The sequence below is a fragment of the Myotis brandtii genome, unplaced genomic scaffold (assembly GCF_000412655.1).
Source record: "Myotis brandtii unplaced genomic scaffold, ASM41265v1 scaffold332, whole genome shotgun sequence".
Classification (NCBI taxonomy): Eukaryota; Metazoa; Chordata; class Mammalia; order Chiroptera; family Vespertilionidae; genus Myotis; species Myotis brandtii.
The window spans coordinates 2,215,583-2,236,438 of NW_005362797.1; the positions used below are offsets into that span (position 1 = coordinate 2,215,583).

Here is a 20,856-nt window from a genome sequence, read left to right on the forward strand (position 1 = left end):
AAGACAGTTGTCTTTATATGGTGCTTTTATGCTTTTCTAAGTCATTATCTCATTTGATGTTCAGGGCAATTTAAAGACAAGATAATTATTCCCTCCACTATTCAAAGAAAGGAAATCTTGGTGCCTGGCCCCAATGATTCAATCGTCAATCCCTTATTGTAAAGCAGGGTTAGTGAAATTTTCTGTGAAGGGTCATATCTATACTAATAAAAGCCTTGGGGGTGATCGGGCCAGCAGGGGAGGGCAGTTGGGGATGATTAGGCCGGCAGGGGAGTAGTTAGGCGTCAATCAGGCCGGCAGGGGAGCTGTTAGGGGGCAATCAGGCAGGCACGCAGGTGAGTGGTTAGGAGACAGCGGTCCAGGATTGTGAAAGGGATGTCTAAATGCCGGGTTAGGCCCGATCCCGGCAGTCGGACATCCTGGGATCAGGCCTAAACCAGTAGTCGACATCCCCCAAAGGGTCCGAGATTGGAGAGGGTGCAGGCTGGGCTGAGGGACCCCCCCCTCCCGTGCACGAATTTCGTGCACCGGGCCACTAGTGATTATATAAAAGCCCCAGGATATCTCCACACTGCTCTGCAATGTTCCAACAGCAGCTACAACATTTCCTCCCGAGAGTCACGGCCAGCCGCGCAGGGAGGAACAAAGTCTGGATGACTGAGTGAGTGGCAGCAAGCCACAGGGGAAGCCGTCCTGGGACTGTGGCTCTCACTCGGGCCGTCAACTTTTCCAAGAAAGAGGCAAGAGGAGTAAGCCCGTGAGGTCCACGGAGCTCAGGCCAGCCCATAGGGTCCCCTTCAGCTCTTCTGGTTTTTCAGACATTGGCCCTTGAAAACTAGACTCCAGCCCGGCCAGTGTGGCTCAGTGGTTGAGCATCGACCTATGAACCAGGAGGTCACGGTTGGATTCCCGGTCAGGGCACATGCCTGGGTTGTGGGCTCGATCCCCAGTAGGGGGCGTGCAGGAGGGAGCCAATCAATGATTCTCTTTTATCACTGATGTTTCTCTCTCTCTCTCCCTCTCCCTTCCTCTCTGAAATCAATAAAAAATACATATTAAAAAAACAAACTAGAGTCTATGGCCCATTTGGAAGACAACCTCGCCTCCCCAGTGGCTCCCACCCTGGCCCCGCAGGTTCAGCCAGTCTTTCCTGACCCGACAGTAACCCGTACCCCTTTCCCCCCTGTTTTCTGCAGTCACTGCTCAAAAAGGCCACTGGATCGGCCAGGCGCCTGGACGGGGACTGGCCTTCTGTAAAAGCAGTGGAGGCAGGCATGACGCTGCTCCCTGTCTCACCGCCAGCGCCCAGGACCCAGGAGAGGCTGCTGCTGGCGCGCGTCCGCGCAGGAAGAACCATCGGCACATTCCTGAATCAGCCCTCGCGTGTATTTCTGCTTAGAAGGATATAATTTGTTAATTTGCTGCTGTTTTATGGCTCAATTAAAGGTGCCAAGGCAGAAGAGGCTGGCTGAGCCCGGTCTGCGACACGCCAAAGCCAGGTAAACCCACCGGGTTTTCACATAGGAAGGCCCGCCAACAGTTCCAAACAAGGTTGGACATCATACCATTGGGCCTGGCAAACGAGCAAACAGATGGCCAGTGAGGATAACAAGCACTTTCCCAGCCACATTTGGGCTTTCACCACTCACCCTGAGAGTCAAGCCAGGGAAGGCCTGGGAGGGCCTTGCAGATCAAGTGATAAAACATGAGGAACAGAACTGTCTTTTATATGGAAACATAAAAATGCAAGCAAACCGCAGCCATTGTTCGCTCGGAGCCTGTAAAGTAGGATTCTTGTTGCTGACATGCCTGCGTGCTGGATTCATTTGGGGGATTTCTAGCTACGCAAAAGCAGCCCAGTGAAACGGAGGAGGGACATGGTGCCTGCCTCCCGGGCTAGTTTCTAGCCCAGCGGGTGCAGTACCTGCCTCCTCACTGTGGACTACCAGGAGCGCCTCAGAGAGGGGAGCGGGAATGGAAAACACTGCCCCTCCTTTGCTTCGATAAAGGCACCGTGTCAGCAATCTGTCTGTGCCTCTCCCAGGGACTCCGAGTCTCACTGCCAGGATGTGCCAGGCATTGTGCTCATCAACCCCGGAGACACGCACTATTACTCCCATTGTACAGATGAGGAAACCGAGGCTGGGAGGAAGCTATTAGCTTCAGTCTATGCAGCTGTTCAGTAGTAGAGCTGGGATTCTCTTCCAAGTGTGCGGGGCTTCCAGACTTCTGGGTCTGGGCCTCCATGCCTCGCTGTCTCCCGCAGAGAGAGCCTGGGGCGTAGCTCTCTGGGCCCTGCTGCAGCACAGCCCACACACAGCAAGCTCCCTGCGACCCTTAGAGTCCAACTCGAAGAGCTTTCCTCGGTGCTGCTCTGTGCCGGGCTCTGGGTCAAGGGAGGGTGGGGAGACAGAGGAATTCATGGCTCCTGCAAAGAAGTACAGGAGTCTCCCCTTCATTGGCGGTTTTACTTTCTATGTTTCAACTGTGGTCCCAAAATATTACATGGAAAATTCCAGAAATAAACAATCCACAAGCTTTAAATTGCACGCCAACCTGAGCAATGGGATAAAATCTCGCACCATCCTGCTCCCTCCCACCTGGGACAAGATTCATCCTTTTGTCCAGGGTCGCAGGATACATGACCCGCCTGTTAGTCACTTAGTAGCCCGCTGGGTTATCGAACAGACTGTTGGGGAATCACAGTGCTCGTATTCAAGGCACCCTTATTTTACTTAATCATGGCCGCAAAGTGCAAGAGTAGGGATGCTGGCGATTCAGATATGACTAAGAGAGGCCGTAAAATGCTTCTATTTTAATATTATTGTTGTTAATCTCTTACTGTGCCTAGTTCATAAATTGAACTTTACCACAGGTGTGTATGAAAAGGAAAAACAGTACACAGAGGGCTCAATACCATCCAGAGTTCCAAGCATCCACTGGGGGGCCCGGAACATATCCTCCGCGGATAAGGGGGGACCACGGCACTAACATTTTGGTGTGACTGCCAAAGTTCCGATTTCTCCTGCTGAGGGGTTGTGGGCCCCAGAGGCAGTGCCCACCGGGTCCTGCAGCCTCTGGCCTGGGGCCCACTGTGGGCGGGGCGGGACCCACCGCGAGGCAGAGCGTACCTGCGTGGAGCCAGATCTGTGCCAGTGTCATCCAGGGGTGCAGTGGGCCCTGCTTGGGGGTGCTGCTCTGCAGAGACGAGGCCACTTCGGACAGCGCCTGCTCCACTCGGGAGGCCGCCACGGATGTGGCGTGGATAGAGCCTGTGAGAGGTTTCCGAGAAGATAACATCAGGAGTGAAAGCACAGACCCAACCAACCAACTGCCACCCCCTCCCACACACAGACAGGGGTGCAAGACGAACACACGCCCCTTTCCCCACGAGGTTTCTAGGTTTCCTTGTCTATAAAGAAATACAGTCACGGCAGCCAAAACTACTTCCTGTCCTCTGCTTTAGCTCATCTCTCAGTCAACAACCAGCGCACCTGCTAAGCTCCGAGCTCCCTCCAGAAGCCGTCTGTGGGGTGTGAGTGGGGGCAGGAGGGGCGGGGCCAGTGCACGGCTGGGACACACCTGTTAAATACGGCACACGTGACGCCTACAGAGTGAACTTACAGAGCATCCCCGTGAGGGCCTAAACCTAGAAACAGCATGCTCGCCTCCTGGTGACCCCTGCAGTAGATGGGGGCCATTTTCAGGACAAACCTAGCAACTCCCCACTTCATTCCCTGGCCTTTGGGAGGTGGGCAACACCCCCAGATTTGAAACCAGGTTCTAGAACACGACTTCAGGCTGATACTAGATGCGTGGAGGGCGGGTGACAGCGAAGACGCCTGGGCCCAGCGGCTGTGGCTGCGGCTGCCTAACGCTCCCGGAAGCCCTGCTGTGCTCACTGGCCCACGGAATCTGGTGGAAGAACTGCTATTGGTTTTTTCAGGTCTTATTTTGATTTTAACCTTTTTATGGAAAAGTAATATTTTAACTTTGATAACCAGGACTTGCTGCAGTTTCCCTGAGATTTTTAGTGAAATAAAGGAGGTGGCTGCTGCTTGGGCCTGACCTGACAACGCTGGCTTACCTCCTCACTGAACAAGCGGTTCTCAGCTGTGGCTTCACCTCGGAATGACTTGGGGGTTAAAAAATCATGATGCCATAGATGCATCCCAGACCAAGGGCATCACTAACTCCTGGGGTGGGGCCAGAAGTCTATTCGTCCCCCCTACCTCCCCCGGGATTCCAAGGTGCGGCTGAGACGGATGGTACCACCATTCAGCCAAGGAAAGCCCGAAGGCGTGTTCTACACATGCCGACAGCCTGGCTCTACCGCTTCCCTGCGGCTCAGCCACCGGGGCACAGAGCTCCTCAGTGTCTGGGTCTCTCAGCCTCTTTACACCGAAGAGTTGCTGAGACCCCTCGAGAGAGTTTGTTTACATGGGTTATGTCTATTGGTATTTACCTTAGGAGTCAAAACTGAGGTATGTTTGAGAGAGTCATTAACTCACTTCAAAATAATAATAAATGACTGTGCTAGAAAACTTCTGCAAATTTCCCACCAGGTCCTCTGGCTCCTTTGCTACAAGAACTTAATGGCTTTGGGAGGGGCTCAGTGTGATTTTTGGATAAACTGCTTTGTTGGTCTGGGCCACAAATGAACGGATCAGAACTTCTGCCAAATGAACGGATCAGAACCTTCCCTCGTGGTACCTACGTACAACTAAGTTAGTGGCTTCCTCTCGTTGGAATGTCTCCCTGTGAACAAGCTCTGGTGAGTGATGGCGATGCTGACAGTGGTGGCTACCGGTTCCAGAGAACATTCCATGCTTCCGGCACTGGGATCAGCACTTTACACATATTATCTCATTTAATCTTGAGGCAAAACTGAGATTTAACGAGGTTATGTAAGTTACCCAAAGTCATACAGCCAACAGATGGCAAAGCCAGGACTCAAACACTCGTCAGGATCCAAATCCAGCCTTTAAAGCCAGCCTGACAGCACTCCTCCAGGAAGGCTGTGCTAGCCTTCTGTCTCTCCCCTATCACTGGCCCGTAGACAGCCGGGCCTCGGTGCTCGGGGCTCCCAGGAGCTTACCACACCGTTTCATGTGAAAGCGGAAGTCACGGTCTCTCCTATTGGACCGTGGGCGGCTCCACAAGACAGGAACCAGGCCCTCCACTGAGGCATTTTCAGGGGTAGCAGTGCCAGGCCCGTGGCAGATGCCTGCGATCGCACGCGTGAAGGAGTGCGTGCTGTCCGCAGACGCGGCGCTGTACGGCTTGGGTGAGTGGCCCTCTCTTTCGGATGCTCTCCTTCTCCTTCTCTGCTCTCCTTCTCACAGCCAGACCTCACTGTCTCCCAGGGCTGCTCGGTGTGGCGGTCATCACGCCCTGGACTAAAACTGACAGTGGACGTAAACACTGCACCTCACTCAGGGATCCCCCCCCCCACCCCATCTCGAGTAGAACTAACCCATTTGGATATGGAGCGTGAGTGCTATCAGAACTAATCCTTCCTTCCTGGTCAATCCCTTTTTATACACATGTCACAGGGCGGAGACCCTTCATGTTCTGGGCCAGGGATGGATATCGGAGCATTCAGATATTTACTAATAATAGCAGGGGACGAACAATAATGGTAAAAGTATTTAATAGTTAACATCTATATTCCCGGCAATGGCGCAGGAAATAAAATTCTTCCACTGGATTACAATTTGGAGGAAAACAAGGGCTAAACATCATTTTGAATCAGAATGAATGTATCTGATTAAAAAATATCATCCAAATATAATCAAAATAACTTGTGTCTTACTGTTTCATAGGACTGAAATGGTACATGTCAAAATACTGTAGATACTGGATTTTGATTTATGTACGTTAACACCGAGAAGTGCTCATCTAACCTACATCTTTTTAAAGCGACCCTTTTCTTTCTCACCAAAGCCAAAGTGTTCCTACAGCGTGCATGGGGTGAAGCTTGGAAAAAGAATCGGAGGGAAGGGTATCGGACATATTTCTAAACGGAACCTATGGCTGGAGAAATGAGCTTCCGAATCATCCGGTTCGACAGGTAGGCCAGGGCGAGTGCGGCTGCTCTGCCTCTTGTTTATCACTCTTGCTGGAGAAGGGCTTGTCGCCGTGGCAACCCTGAGGGTGAGCAGCTGCTGCGCTCCAGCGCGTCCCTCGGTCACAGGACACAGTGGCTCTGAAACCGGGCCCTGGGAGCTGCTGCAGGCGGAGGGAGCATGCCCCCAGACCTGGCCCAGGTTCTGTGACCTAATTTAATGGCCTGAATGGTCCAGGCGCCGTAAGAGGCCACGCGGCTGACGAGATCTGTGCTTCCCCAAGCCCACTGCCTTTTCTCTCCTCACCCAGACGCCCCAGTGGAAGCGTTATCTCAGACACCTGACACGAAGGCAGGGGCCACTTAAGAACGGCCCTGAGCCCTGCACCCAGGGCTTTGTCTGGGCTTCCCTTGGACTGCCATGTGCTGGGGGAAGGGGGGGGGGAGGGGGGCGAGGCATTGCCCTGCGGACCAGGAGGACCAGGAACCAAGGCCGCTGGCCTCGGAAGCTGCGCGTCAAGCTCTGGCCCCTCCCGAGGACTTCTGACCCAGCTCCTGTCATATGCCGGAGCCTGTTGAGAAACCCTGTCACAAGCAGGACACCGGGAACAGTCAGCTCAAATTGCCCTTGCGGCTGAGCCTTCACCAAAATCCCTTTTCCGGAGCACGAGACCTGCGGCTCATTCCACGCAGACCTCCAGTGTGGCAATCGCACGGCCTGCATGTCACCTCTCCAAGTTCATCATTCAGAGGATCTCACAGCCAACAATTCTGTTCAGCCAGAGGCACGCTGCATTAGGCGGCTTGGTTCTGTTTGAGAACCTGGCGTTTCCACAAGCAGGGCACTGAACACAGAGCATGCTCTGTCCCGCTGTCCTCTGGCTGGGCCTGGTGGCACTGAGTGAGTGGCTATGGTCTGAAGGACAGCCACCTTCCCTCTCCCCTCCATCTTCACAGCACGCAGAAGGTAAACGTGCCCTAGAGCAGCAGTTCTCAACCTGTGGGTCGCGACCCCTTTGGCGGTCGAACGACCCTTTCACAGGGGTCGCCTAAGACCATCCTGCATATCAGACATTTAGATTACGATTCATAACAGTAGCAAAATTACAGTTATGAAGTAGCAATGAAAATAATTTTATGGTTGGGGGTCACAACATGAGGAACTGTATTTACAGGGCCAGAAGGTTGAGAACCACTGCCCTAGAGGAATCCCTGCCCGCCCAGTGACAGGCGAGCAGCAGGGTCCAAAAACAAGGGACAACGGTCACGTGATGCATAGAAAAAAAATCCTCCACCAGAGAGACCTCAGTAGATGCATCGCACACGTGTGCTCAGGATTCTGGCTGCTCTTTGCTTCCCGGCCCCAGAACGAACTCCGGGGCCTCAAGCGCATGAACATGGGACCCTGATGGAGCACCAGCCCCTCTCTCTGCCTGCCATCCACATTCTCTCTGCCTGATGCCCGGCAGCGACCTGCCCTCCCGCGCTGGTACGACGCGGAGCGGCTCTAGCCTGGCATTCGAATCACCTGCTGCACAAGAATCTCTGTGTTCATTTTCCCTCGGTCCCGACGTCATTCAAGGTTATCTGTCAACAGAGTTTACTCAGCTTCCAGTTCCTGAAGGCTGTGCCCCCCCCGCCAAACTATTTAAAAAAGCAAGAAAGAGAAGCGATTCACCTCTAAAGACCCTGACTGCGAGCAGCAATCTGCCTGACTAAGCATTCTGCCGCAGAGCTGTGCTTAACGTTTTCATTTTTAGCAGGAAGAGAATTTCTGTTTCTCAAGTCAGGGCTTGGGAGCAAGTTAGTCCAATACTGCAGACTGCTGGTGGCTGGTGACCCCTGACCCTGCCACCTGTGCACGGAGAACCAGGGTGTCCTGGGGCTGAAGGAGGTGGCGGCTGAGTAGCTAGTGATGATTCTCTCTTAGTTTTTGAAGGGGGAGGAGAGATAGAGTCCATGCTCACTTCAACCCTCAAATTAGGTGTATTCTCTCTGTACCTTTGTAAGAACATTAAACATTTTGGTCCGTCTCCACCGCCCGTCTTTGCTGGGGGTAGTCCTGTCTGAGCAGGCGGCAGGGGTGTGGCCTCCTGGATCTGCCTGTCACCGCCCTCCCTCCCACATTTCTAATCCCAAGGTTGCCACCCCCCTCTCTGTAGCATGCCCATAATGTGACGGGGACATGGGGCTGGAGCGGCTCTAGGGACAGCTGCCTGGTCCTCCCCCAACCCCATTGGCCAGGAGGCCTCCAGCTGTGGGCCCCTCTGACACATAGCTTGGTCACCATTCTAGTAGCGACTGTTCCTTTTCACGGAATGGAAGAGAACAGGACAGCAACCCCAGTCCCCAGACGAGGTCACAATTTCCCATCGACTAACAGAATTATCAAGCACAGTTGAAACCTGACAAAACGTGCCTCTGAAAGGGAAGGTTCTTCCCGGGAAAGCGTTAGGGAAGGGTTGCACTAAGGCAGGGAGAGGCAGGGCACGGCCCCAGGCGGGCATGCGGGGTGGCCCGGCCAGGCGGTCACACAGAAGCGTGGGGGACGCCGTTCCCATGCATGCAGGGAGATGCCAGCGGTCAGGGCCACGCGGCCTGGGCTGGAGGCAGTACCTGCTGGAGGACCACACCGGGAAGATGCCCCGGTCTCCATAGAAACCCTCCCCGATGGCTGAGGCTGCGTCTCTGGCCTGAGTGCCCTTCTGCCTGGGGAAGGTGTGTTTGGCTCTGAATGCAGCGAACAGGAACAGTCTCTCGGGTTTGGGGGACCGTCTAATTACTGGACACGTACTCCTCAACTTCTACCCGAGAGCCATTTATTATTGACTTGTCAATCTCCTAAAACTCCATTCAATCTTGTTTAAAGACACCACAGGACTAATGCAGGAGACTTTAATTTAACCCAATTAGCGAGAAAAGATTTATATTTGAATCATTAAGGCTGAACTTTTAAGATGGACACCCCTCAAATGCAGTGGGGTCAGCCATAGAACTGTCCTCGAACCCAGTGTCCTGACCTTTGAGAGCTGGGCTGCTTCTAGGGAAAGTAGAAAATACAAGTCCCTGGTATAAATATATCACCCCGCCCCCCCGCATAAACCATGAAGGCTCACTGTAACTAACAAGGGCTGCCTGAAGGTTTAATGTCGCCAGACTTTCTAAAAATCAAGGCTTTTTCACGTGTCCGAGGAGCCTGCTATTGCAGGGACCCTGGCGCGAAACCTTTTTCTTTCTGAAGAACCCTAATGTGAGGGTAATGACAAACATTTGTTTTCTATTATGGACTTTTAAAGGCAAAATGAAGGCACATATAGGCCAAGCAAGATTTCAGAGGAAAAATCATCTCCCGGCGGGGTGCATTTGCCACAGGCAGCAGAGGCTCAGATCTCAAATGCCGGATCATTATGTACCTTAGCATTTCCAAGATGCGGGGCCTGGAACAGCGATTCCACAGGGTGGGGAAAACGATGCAATCGGGTTGGACACACTGGGTCAGAGCTAAGAGAGTCTTGAATTTTTTTTTTTTTTAACTGCAGGACTTCTCAGAGCCTTTAATGTGCTCATGTGAACTGTGAGTCTCTAAAAATATCTGCCCAGGCAGAATCAGCGTCTCAGAAACAGCCTTTGTAAAATGGCTAGTGCCTTAAAGAATACCACCTAAAGCACTAGTTCTATATCCAGGGAATTGCTTTGTCTCCTTTAAATGTTGGCAGATGTAGTTTACGTTTTATGATGTCTGTTTAGCTTATTTTAGGAAAACTAATGATTAGAATTGCTTTTCTATGCTGCAATAAAGGCTGAACTGGAAAGGAATTTCAAGATCCGATTGGTTCCTTCTTCCCAAAATTTACAGATGGCCCGCACCTGGGCCACCGGGTGTCTCACGTCTGATCAGCACAGGGGGCTTCTGACCCTCCACTGCACAGCCTGACTTGGGCATTTTCCCTGCTGTGCCTTCTTCCGTGGTCCTTTCCAGGCAAGTACTGCCTCCTCAGAATGTAAATCCAAGCGTTAGCACCTCAGGAGAGATGAGCCCCGGGGGGCGAGTGGGCAAGCGGGTGGCAGCTGAATGTCCACACCATCTCCACAACCACCCGCCAGCAACCACCACACACATTCCATGAGGGAGGGAAGCGTGACTCTGAGGCCCTGGGGAAGGTTAACAGATCGGTGGACTACTTACTAACTGAAAAAAGGGAGGGAAAACCATGAAAGTATACTTCTGGAGAGTTGCCTTGGAACAACAAATCAAACCAAAAATTAAAACCAAGAAACAAAACATTTGAAAAATCAAAATTGAGGCTAAAAAAGCAAATAGAGTTCTAATAACCTTCCAACTGTAAGTCTGGCTGTCTGGAATCGGATTGCAATTCGAGAATGACACAGAGTTTTCCACTAACAATGATTTTTTTCTTTTTTAAACAAAGGCCAACTGGGCATTCCCCTCTCTGTCTCAGCGCTCCGGGCGCAGGCAAGCTGACCGATTCATGTACTGTGTTTTGTTTCCAGGGCAGGAAATTCCAAAGGGAAGGGAAAAATAATCAAACAAGCGGTTTTCAGATCTTTCCACCCATGAACCCTGATTAGGATTCCAAGAGTTTGTAGGGTTTGGCCAGTTTTCATTTCTATGAAGTCAAAGGATTGGAGGGAGAAATTCATAAAACGTCAGGTCGTGGCAGTCTGTCCTACAGAAAAGACTTGGGATTCAAGTTCATAACAACTTTAATCAGGAAATTCTACACTTACCACTGACGTATGGTATGCTTTCTCCGTCTCCAACTAAAGGTTGCATCCACGGGGCGGGGAAGATTCTCGGGAGAGTCAGTCTTAGTTAAAACACCTGGTTAGGGCCAGGTACTCCCTAAAGGAGGGGGTGGGGGAGATGACTCATCGCCTCAAAAACAACCAACTGAGCACCATTTGGGACATATACGTTCAGCAGAAAGCCAAGTGGGTGCTCCTCACCCAACATCTTATAACTAATCTGCTATAAAGTGCCTCACTAGAGCCAGGATTTCAATTGTCCGGGTTTAAAGGAACACAGGGTCCCGGGGATGCAACGTGATACATACTGGCAGGGCCTGGAGGTCGGAGGGCTTGTTGTGCAAATGAGTGAACGGCCATGGGAACATTGCTGAGGTATTCTAGAACAGTGAGATCCCATTTTATGACCAAAACACTGGGCAAAAGTCAATGCAAAAGACAGTTTTAATGGAAAAAAATGAAGTTGGCAATTGCTGCTGGGCATTGTTTTGAAGGGAAAAAAAATCTATTTTTAAGAAGGGGATTAAAAACAACATAAGCAGTTTATAGTTTACTGGAGGCCCGGTGCACGACATTCGTGCACTGGGGCGGGGGGCGTCCCTCAGCCCAGCTGCGCCCTCTCGCAGTCTGGGACCCCTCGGGGGGTGGGGAGCAGGTCTAAGCTGGCAGGTGGACATCCCCTGTGGGGTCCTTAGCGCTGCCACGGAGGCGGGAGAGGCTCCCGCACCAGCCATGAGCCCGGCTTCTGGCTGAGCATCACTCCCTCTGTGGGAACGCACTGACCACCAGGGGGCAGCTCCTGCATTAAGCGTCTGCCTCCTGGTGGTCGGGGTGCATCATAGCGATCGGCCGTTCGGTAGATTTGCATATTAGCCTTTTAGTATATAGAATAGCATTATCTCCATCTTCCAGTTCATGAAACTGGGATTGCCATTCAAGCAAGGTTCAGAATACCTGGTATGCAGACAGGTAAGGTCTGGATGTTTTATTTTAGGTCAGTGGTTCTCAACCTTAGCTGCACATTAGAATCACCTGGGAATCTTTTTAAAATCCTGATTTCTGGGCCTCATCCTCCGGAAATTCTGTTTCTTTACTAATGTTGTGGCCCCACCCCATAACAAAGAAACAGAATTTCCGGAGGATGAGGCCCAGAAATCAGGATTTTAAAAAGATTCCCAGGTGATTCTAATGTGCAGCCAAGGTTGAGAACCACTGGTCTAGAGATTTCTGAAAACAAGGACTGCTCTTAGGTAACCACAGGTGATCACAGCCAGGCGATGAGGCCTGCTGTCCGCTCCGCACTCAGGTGTGTGCGCTGCTCACCTGGCGGGGCATCCGCAGAGGCAGCGTCTGCGCAGGCGCACAGCCAGCCTCTCAGGATATAGAGATTAATTTTTCTGGCCCTCCCAGTCAAGTGAACATTAAATAAATGAGTCTGAGAAAACAAGGGTGGATCTCCAAGTGAGAGCCATGTTTAGGTCCCATTTAAGGCCTTTACCAACCAGCATTCCATTTAATTCAGGCTTTTTCTTTTCATCGACAGGTTCCCAGACACCCTAAACAGACTTGAAAATTTCAGTATTATTTAAAAGCAAGATTAGATTAAGATGCTGCTCAATTTTTCTGCCTATTTTCACAACATAAACCCTACATTTCCCTTCCCTGCAAATGGAAAATAATTTACAGCATTGCTTTTCAAAATGCTGTGCAGAACCCACGGGTCCTGGAATTATATGGGGTATTTTATAAATGCAGCTTCCTGGGCCCTACCTCAGGCCCACTGACTACACACTCTGGGGTGGGACCCAGCGGATCTAATCCACAGCTTTCAAAGCTCTTCGTGTGATCTTAATGCACAGGAAAGTTCGAGAACCACATATTTAAAGGGCATATGACCATTATCTTTAGAGAGTTAGCTTGATTATTACATACTTGTTGAATTAATTTCTAACTTGAAAAACCAGAAATATGTAGAATAAATTATCTGCCAATTGTTCTAATTTGCCTTTTTAAAAACTGCAACTTCAATTAATGCCTTTATATCAATGCCAGGAAAGCAAAGAAGTACCTAGAAAAGCTTCTATTTCTTCTGCTCAAAACGGGTTTCTTTACTTTTCACAGAGAAGGCTGGAAATCGGGCACCAGTACCTGCTCCTGCCCCAAACGGCCTTTTGGATTTTCAAATTAGCAAGATATGTCTCTCAGATAAATTTGATGGAGTTTCCCATCCAGCTTATCAGTTAGGAAGATTATCAGAAAATGAAACATCAGGCAAATGAAGCAGATCTAACAAGAAAGGAAAAGCCATAAACCATGTTTACACCGAGAGGGTTCCTGGCGGGGACCTGGGCCATGGAATGAGTGAGCTGCTGAGGGCCACACAAAGGTATCGGGTTTGGGATGAGAATGAAGATGAGAAGATACAAACAGGTGGAGAGGAGATTCGGTTCTTGAAAGAGAAGAGGAGGAGGAGGAGGAATCTGACACTAAAAAGTGAAGAGAAAAAAAAAAGGATAAAAGCAAAAAAACTTTAGAAACACAAAAAAAATAAAACTAGCTTTTAATATACTCACATAAGCTGCAAAGAAAATGAGGTCATGTCATACACAATCATTCCTCTACTTGACAACAGAATACAAGTGTTTTTTGAAGAAAACAAATCTGTTGTTTCCCGTTGGTTATTTAATTGCTCTGCAGTAACAGCATGGAGCCAACACCACTCAGGTTTACCTGGGCACCGGTTCAGCCACAGACCCACCGAAAAGAACACGTCTGTCACCGACAACACCCTGGGCATTCTGGGGGAAACTATTCGCCTGTCCATTGTAAAGGGTGAGAACTTGACTTTTCCTAGGTTTGCTTTTTATGAGAAGCACTTACACAGTGTACAGTGGCGCCTGGGTTCTCGGACCTAATGCGTTCCGGAAGGCTGTTCGAGGGGCGATGTGTTCGAAAACCGAATCATTCCCCGCCCCCCTTAGAAACAATGTGAATTGAATTAATCTGTTCCAGACCTCCAGATGATTCTGTTTTAACTTTTCTTATATCCAGTACCTGTCTAATGTACTGTTTAATCTATAAACAAACACTTCTTTTCTAAAATTTATCAAACCACCCCCTCCTAGCCTCGTTCCAGGGGTGTCCTTCAGGTCAGCCTGCAGCATCTTTGCTTGTTCACATACTCGTACCACTGCCTCCAAAATTCGGTCAGCGGCTAACCGCTTTTCGTTTATCCAATCAGCAGCGGTTTTCCCACCTCTTCAGTTGCCTGTGATCATTGTTTCTTTCACACCCTTAGCAACATTAGCACTCCCGATGGCCGTTGTATGTTTTTAAGTTGTGTTAATCATTGATTCCGCCAGCCACAAAAGCATCCTCTCCTTTGTTTGTTGGCTGAGAGATGCTTTTTTGTCATGCTAGGGTATCAGCCTGAAAGGGTTGTCAGTTTGAAAACTGAAGTTTGGTTCAATAACCCAGACATGTTTTCTGTGAGCAACTCGGTGGAGAACCAAATTGCACGAGATGGGAGATGTTCCAGAAATGAGGTTTGACTGTATTTCTGTTTTCCCAGGCGCGGATACTGAGGTACAGGACGTGTCAGGTCTCAGCCCGGGGCAGTGGGGCGCTAGCTCTCTAAGCTGGCCCGGTGGCTGTGCGCCGGGCACTGGAGAAGGGGCTTTACCTTTAATATAACCCAACACCTCGCCACAGCAAAATCATTCTTTTAACTGCATCCTGTTTTGGAGGCCAAGGGAAGAAAACACTTTTTTTTCACCCTCTATTTAAGGAACTACCGATTTGTTCCAAAGAAAAGATAGTGATTTGCAGCTTCAGAGTTACGACTGTCACCCCACTGGATTCCTCTCTCCATGGCTGGGACCATTTGATATTTCAGAGGTGGAAACCCATGCTCTAAGTAATTAACCACTCCCCAAACCAAGCACCCCGCGCCTGTACTGTGTAATGACCTAGGTGTATAGCAATGGTGTTGTGCTAATACTTTTGAAAGGTTCTTATCTGTTTGACATATACACTGACATTTTAACAGGTGAAATATGATGTCTGGGCTTTGCTTTAAAATACTCTACAAAACCCGAGTGTGGGGCGGGAGAGATGGCTGGAAAAAGAACACTAGTTCCTGAAGGCTGGCAGCAGACACATGGGGATTCATTATATTATATTGTAGCTTGGTGTATCTGAATATCTTCCACAGGAGAAGATAAAAAATAAACAGGGAGTGAATTTCAGTTCTGGAACAGAAAAACAAGGGATATAAGCGTGCCCATGGCTTCACAAAGGAGTCGAGTGCAGTGGGCGGCGCAGCATCGGCAGGACCATGAGGTGGAAGTTCACACGTCCACTGGCCCCATGCCCTTGCCGATGCCAACAGGTACGGCTTTGCTTGTGGCGGATGCCCGTGCCCTTTAAGTCAGGGATTTAGAACAGCGAGACCCCGGAGGTAAAGGGGTCTGAGTACGACTGTCCTCGCAGGCTCCTGGGGAAGGGGCCCAGGAGGAAGACAGCCTGGTCCTGAGAGCCGACCTTCCAACTCTAGGACGAGGGGGTTAGAGTCCCCTCTAGCAGGACTGGGCTGGTCTGAGTCAGAATCTCTGCCTGGGTTGTAGTCTACACCCAGTAAGGCCTGCAGATCAGTCCGGCGGGACCATCGCAGGGGGAGGCGGAGTGCGGCTTGTCAGTCTGCATTTGGCGCAGTGGCTGCGGGATGTTAAATGTTAAATGCACTAGTGTGTAATTCAGGCTGCTTCCAAGGCACGATGTCCTTCTGACCTAGGACCCTGGGATGGGATTTCCCAAGCTGATTTTCAACTTGGTAACAGGGAGCCCAGCACAGGGACGCAGCCTCCCGGGCCGCTGCGACGCCGCCGGAGTGCGGCTTGTCAGTCTGCATTTGGCGCAGTGGCTGCGGGGTGTTAAATGTTAAATGCACTAGTGTGCAATTCAGGCTGCTTCCAAGGCCCGATGTCCTTCTGACCGAGGGCCCTGGGGTGGGACTTCCCAAGCTGATTTTCAACTTGGTAACAGGGAGCCCAGCACAGGGACGCAGCCTCCCGGCTGCTGCGACGCCGCCGGGCTTGGGTGGGTACGACAGCGGCTGCCAGAGGCCCTAACCCTCCCATCCTGACGGAGGAGAGCCTGCCAGGAGCCGGCTGTGCATGCCTCAGGCCTGCTCCCTCGCTTCCTCTGGGGGGGGGGCTTGCTCAGGAGCTGGGGCCTGGCCTGGGGCAGAAGAACCTGGAGGCTCCTCTCCAAAAGCCAGCCCATGAAGAGCAGGCACACCCAGCCCGGGACTGGCCTCACGCAGGCCCCGGGGCAGCGGAGCAGCAGCAGAGCCAGGTTCCGAGTGATGCTCTGGAACTCCTTGAGGCTCAAAGCAGAGGGAACTTCTGTATATATTGTGGGTCTGTTGAGTCCTCCAAATTGCCACTGAACAGTTGGAATTACTATTAGAATTGCTTGTTGGGAGTGTTGGCAATGACAGGGGACTATTTACTCCTCTGTACTTAGGGGGATGGGGAAAGGCCAATGAGAGGGAGGCACAGACATCTCTCAGAGGCGGCGTGTGCTGCGGGCCTCCACGTGGGACAGTGGAATCAGAGCTCAGAGCCCCCCCACCCCCTGCCTCCTACAGGTTCTTGTGCTGGATGTATGTGTGTTCACATGTGCAACTGATTAGAAAGCAAAACCTGGGTTTCAGCAAGGTCTGCAATCTAAAGCAAGAGGCAGAAACGGGAAAGCAGAGGGGAAGCTGTGGAGACAGGAACAATCTAATTTTAGTTTCGAATTTTAGGCTCTAAGAGCAAGGGGAAGAAATAGACAGCCCTCAGCGATGTGCTGGCCATGTAGCACGACTTCCCCACGGTGCACACACTTGGAAAGGACACGGGGAAAAGGCACCTCGGTTGAGTTTAACCGACTTGCGTGAGTTGTGCTCCCAGCCCCAGTGGCCGTCCTCATCCCCGTCCCTCGGAGTTGGCACCATTCCGCCCCCGCCGGCTCTTCATTCTCACCTGTCTCCGGGTCGCTGAAGTCTGGCAAGGTGATCGTATTGAGCTGCCGCCTGTCCGCAATGGTTCTATCTAAGAGGCTGCTCCCGCGTCCAGAGTCACTGCAAAACAACAGCGAGGAATGTCAGTCATGTGAAGGGTGGGCGGGAGGAAACAGATCCCACCAATGCGGGCTCCTGAAGAGCAGCTTTTGCTGTTGGGTGCGTTTCTGATGTTCTTCGGCACCTTTTCATCTGTTACAGAGCACCTGCTTCCTGGCTGGGGCTGGGACTGCTTTCAGCCATCAACATCACTAGCACGGCTTCAACCACACCCACAGACCTTGCTGATTTCAGCCTTTTTGTCATCATCCTATCTAATAAAGAGGGAATATGCTAATTGACCCTCACGCTGCTGCAAAGATGGCAGTGCCCACAGCCAATAAGGAGGGAATATGCTGATTGACTGCCACGCCCTCAAAGATGGCAGCGCCACAGCCACAAGATGGCAGCACCCAGTCCCCTCAGCCCCCCAGCTGCCCAGGGCCCCCTGAGGCTCAGGTAACCAGGGTCGGCTGAAGCTTGCGCTGCCGGCAGTGGCAGCAGCAGAGGTGTGATGGGTGTCACCTTCCCCTGATCGCCGGTCGCCTCCAGCCCCTGAGGGCTCCCGGACTGTGAGAGGGGACAGGCAGAGCTGAGGGTTCCCCACTCCAGTGCATGAATTTTCATGCACCGGGCCTCTAGTAAAATATAAAAACTACAAGCCCAGGGCCCCATCCACCTTACTCCGCGTCCATAGCTCATCATGCCTGTACATGCCCTCCTCACGTGTCCACTCGGCGCCAGTGCGTCTTAGCCCTCGCTGCGCAGGGACGTCGCTGGGCACTTCTAAAACCACTCATGCCCAGGGCCCACTCCAGAACACAAAATCAGAACTTCTGGGGCAGTCAACACTTTTCAAAGCTCCCCAGAAGGTTCTAATGTACAGGTGGATGCGAGGACCCCTGGCCCCTACTCTTCAAAGGGCAATCACAGCCATGGCCTCGTTTGTGTCCCAGAACAAGCCTTTAAGATAAATTGGGTGTTCGATACCCGTTTGGCACATGAAGAAGAGGAGGCGTGAGGTCACACAGTGAGCGGGTCGTGGGTGGGGCTGGAGCCGCAGCGCCGCCCAGTGTTCCTGAGCCGGAGAAGTGGGCATGTGGGGGGGGCAGCCCAGCAGGTCGGTGGCCACTTCCTGCACGAATCCCCTCTCCAGCTTTCTCCCACAGGGGACCCCCTCAGGCGTAACTGGAAGGACACACAGCTAAGGGACCTCCACTATACACACTCCTGTTTTTGTTGTTGTTGTTCTTCAAAATTTTGAGAAGCCTGTAAGCAAAAACAATACTATTCTTCTTTCTTCCTCTCATGATAATTCCATCAAAGAACCTCCCAAAACAAGCTGATTTGCCTCTTGAATTGTGAGTCTTTAATACGTTCCTTTGTCCATTTGTTATCAATCTGGGGGCCCTGAGGGTGATATTTTTTGTTAAGAAGTTCAAATTCTACAATAAAGGAACACAGTTTCCTTCCTCACTGCAGCTGTTGCGAAAAGTGGCACAAACAAGATTTGGTCTGAAACTTAATATGGTTTGCAGGCTGGAGCTAGAGAAATCCACAGGAAACAGGAGGAAGCCTGCTGCATTCAGGTCAGAGGGCCGGGCCGCCCAGACGTTCTACATCCCTGGGCACATGTTTTCCGGAAACTGTCCTATTAGTTATTTCCACCACCAAGAAACAATAAATGTCTCTGAGCAGCAGATAACATAAAAGTACACGCAAATTTTCGTTGAACACATTACTGACTAAATGTTTCTAGCACGGGTCTATGTGTTTTTAATGCAAACATTACAAAAATATGAATATTGCAATGGCTCCCACTTAGGAGTTTTCCAGAAGATGTTATCTCAAAATGGAGGGCATTTTCCATCATCTTGGGGATCCCAGACACGCCCTGAGCTGTTGGTGTTGAAAAGGAGGGTATGCCTGGGTTTCCATGGACCAAATCCGAGAAAGTGGATCAGAAATGTCCGTTTCAGCCACAATCCTGGAGGCTTTCCATCTCGGAGCACAGGGCTGGCTGCCACGTGTGATGCTGGGTCCTGGGACTCAGCGGGGATCTGTCCCTACATTTGTCCTAACAAGTAGGTCACGTTGGGCAAGGCCACTTCCTGTGCTGCAGAGACTCCCCATCAGATGGAGGAGTCAGAAGAGGTACAGCGTCTAGGCACACCCAGGTGTCATTATATACACCTACAAACACACACCTGAGGGCCGTGTGGTTGGCTGATTTCTGGAGAATTCCCAGCCGTCTGGTGCAATGGGCGGGCGGGGAAGCCGGGTGAAGGACCTCCTCCAACTCCAAATGGTAGAAACCCCAACTGAGGCCAAAATCTTAACCTGTGACCTTCACCCACCGACAATGACACAGCGTCTATTTCCCCTCCACCAGCCGGGAAACTCTATTTGGGCTAGGAGACAGAACCTGGACTTCTTGTTGCAGCTTTGCCTCCTCCCAGCTCCTGGGGTGCCTGGCACACAATGAGCTGATGTGAGAGGTGGCCTTGGACAGGACACCCGATGCCTCGCCTCCTGCAGGATGCTGAAGGCTGGATTACAAGAGCCAACGCAAGTTCCCAACATCCCAAACCTCAATTTTCCCATCAGTAAAATGGGTATGACATAACATGACATTTTCCCACTTTATAGGGCTACTTTCCAGATGGAATCGGGGCACACTTTGTAAAGGAAAAGTTCCACCAAAATGGCTGTGAATTAGTGTGAAATGGGGCCTCCAAATTCCAACTGAGGTTAGAGCAAAGCAACCATCTTAAAAAAAGAAACCCCAAACTTTAAATGCTACTCATTAATGAGTGATTGAAGTTAGAATTAGGGAGAAAAAGTTTTCTTCCCATCACATGGCTGCCTGCTGGAGATGGTCCACGTGGCAGTGACAAGCAGGGGAAAGGAGCGGTTAACAATAAGAAACAGAAATAACAGAAGTTGGCTCTGGCTGGTGTGGCTCAGTTGGTTGAGCATCGTCCCATAGACCAAAAGGACACCGGTTCAATTCCCGTCAGGCACAGGCCCAGGTTACAGGTTCACTCCCCAGTCTGGGTGCGTACAGGAGGAAACCAATTCATCTCTCTCTCTCTCTCTCTCTCTCCCACACACACACTCTCTTCCTCTCTCTCTAAAAAATCAATAGAAACATATTTTAACAAAGAAGCTGGCTGTCCACTCAGAGAGGCAGAATGGTGGTGGAGGGAGCTTTAGTGTCAGACCTGGGTTTCACTCAGCTCTATACTGACTTCACTGCTTGCTTAGTTCCAATTTTATCTCCTACGAATGGAAGGACAGTGGTTGTCCTGCAAGGCTAACAGCATGGGGTTGAAGACCGCATGGGAACGGTGGGCCCGAAGGGAGCGCCTCCCTAGCTGAGGCTGTCCTGTGCGGTCCAGGAGGCTGCTGGGCCTCAGGTGGGGCTCTGGCCGGTCAGAGGTCACACTGCCTTGGGTGGCCAAGTGACAACGCACAAGCGGAGGGGGCCTTAGAGACGACTAAGAGGGTGAAGACGAAACAGGAGACGGATTTCTATCCTAAATGCAAGCGAAACTGCAGACCTAGGGAAGCAAATCCAAGTTTCCGTGACGACAGACACCTTGCCAAAGGCACACTTGCGAGAGCACCCACCATTCTGCTCACAGCAAGAGACACGTCCTCGGGCGGCAGGTGGGACACTCTTTGCAAGTTGTCTACGTGCGGTTCAGTGACCAGCTCAGAGAGCTCTTCCTTCAAGCAGAAGAGGGCTGCGCAGAGAACACGAAGCTGCGTCTGCTCTCATCTGGCCCCGCTACTGCCGTGTCATCCTCTGTGCTCTGCAGGCCTGCGCCCGCCTCAGGATGGAGGTGGGAGGGGCAGGAGCCCTGGCAGGTTGAGCAGAGCCCCCACCCCCACCCTCCCCCTGATCAGGCTG

At 51.4% G+C, this 20,856-nt stretch overlaps 1 protein-coding gene across 3 annotated transcripts in view; it reads right to left on the reverse strand.

Moving 5' to 3' along the window:
• Positions 1-20,856, reverse strand: part of TTC7B (tetratricopeptide repeat domain 7B) — a 185,146-nt gene that overhangs the window by 35,194 nt on the left and 129,096 nt on the right. For 2 of the 3 annotated variants that reach the window (XM_014543676.1, XM_005871192.2), the window contains 2 exons: positions 16,864-16,961; positions 3,132-3,272 (listed from right to left, as the gene is read on the reverse strand). In XM_014543676.1, the coding sequence (XP_014399162.1) occupies positions 3,132-3,272; positions 16,864-16,961 (239 nt within the window). Of the gene's footprint in view, positions 1-3,131; positions 3,273-10,253; positions 10,305-13,155; positions 13,321-16,863; positions 16,962-20,856 lie in introns of all 3 variants that reach the window. The other variant, XM_014543675.1, reaches the window with a different exon arrangement.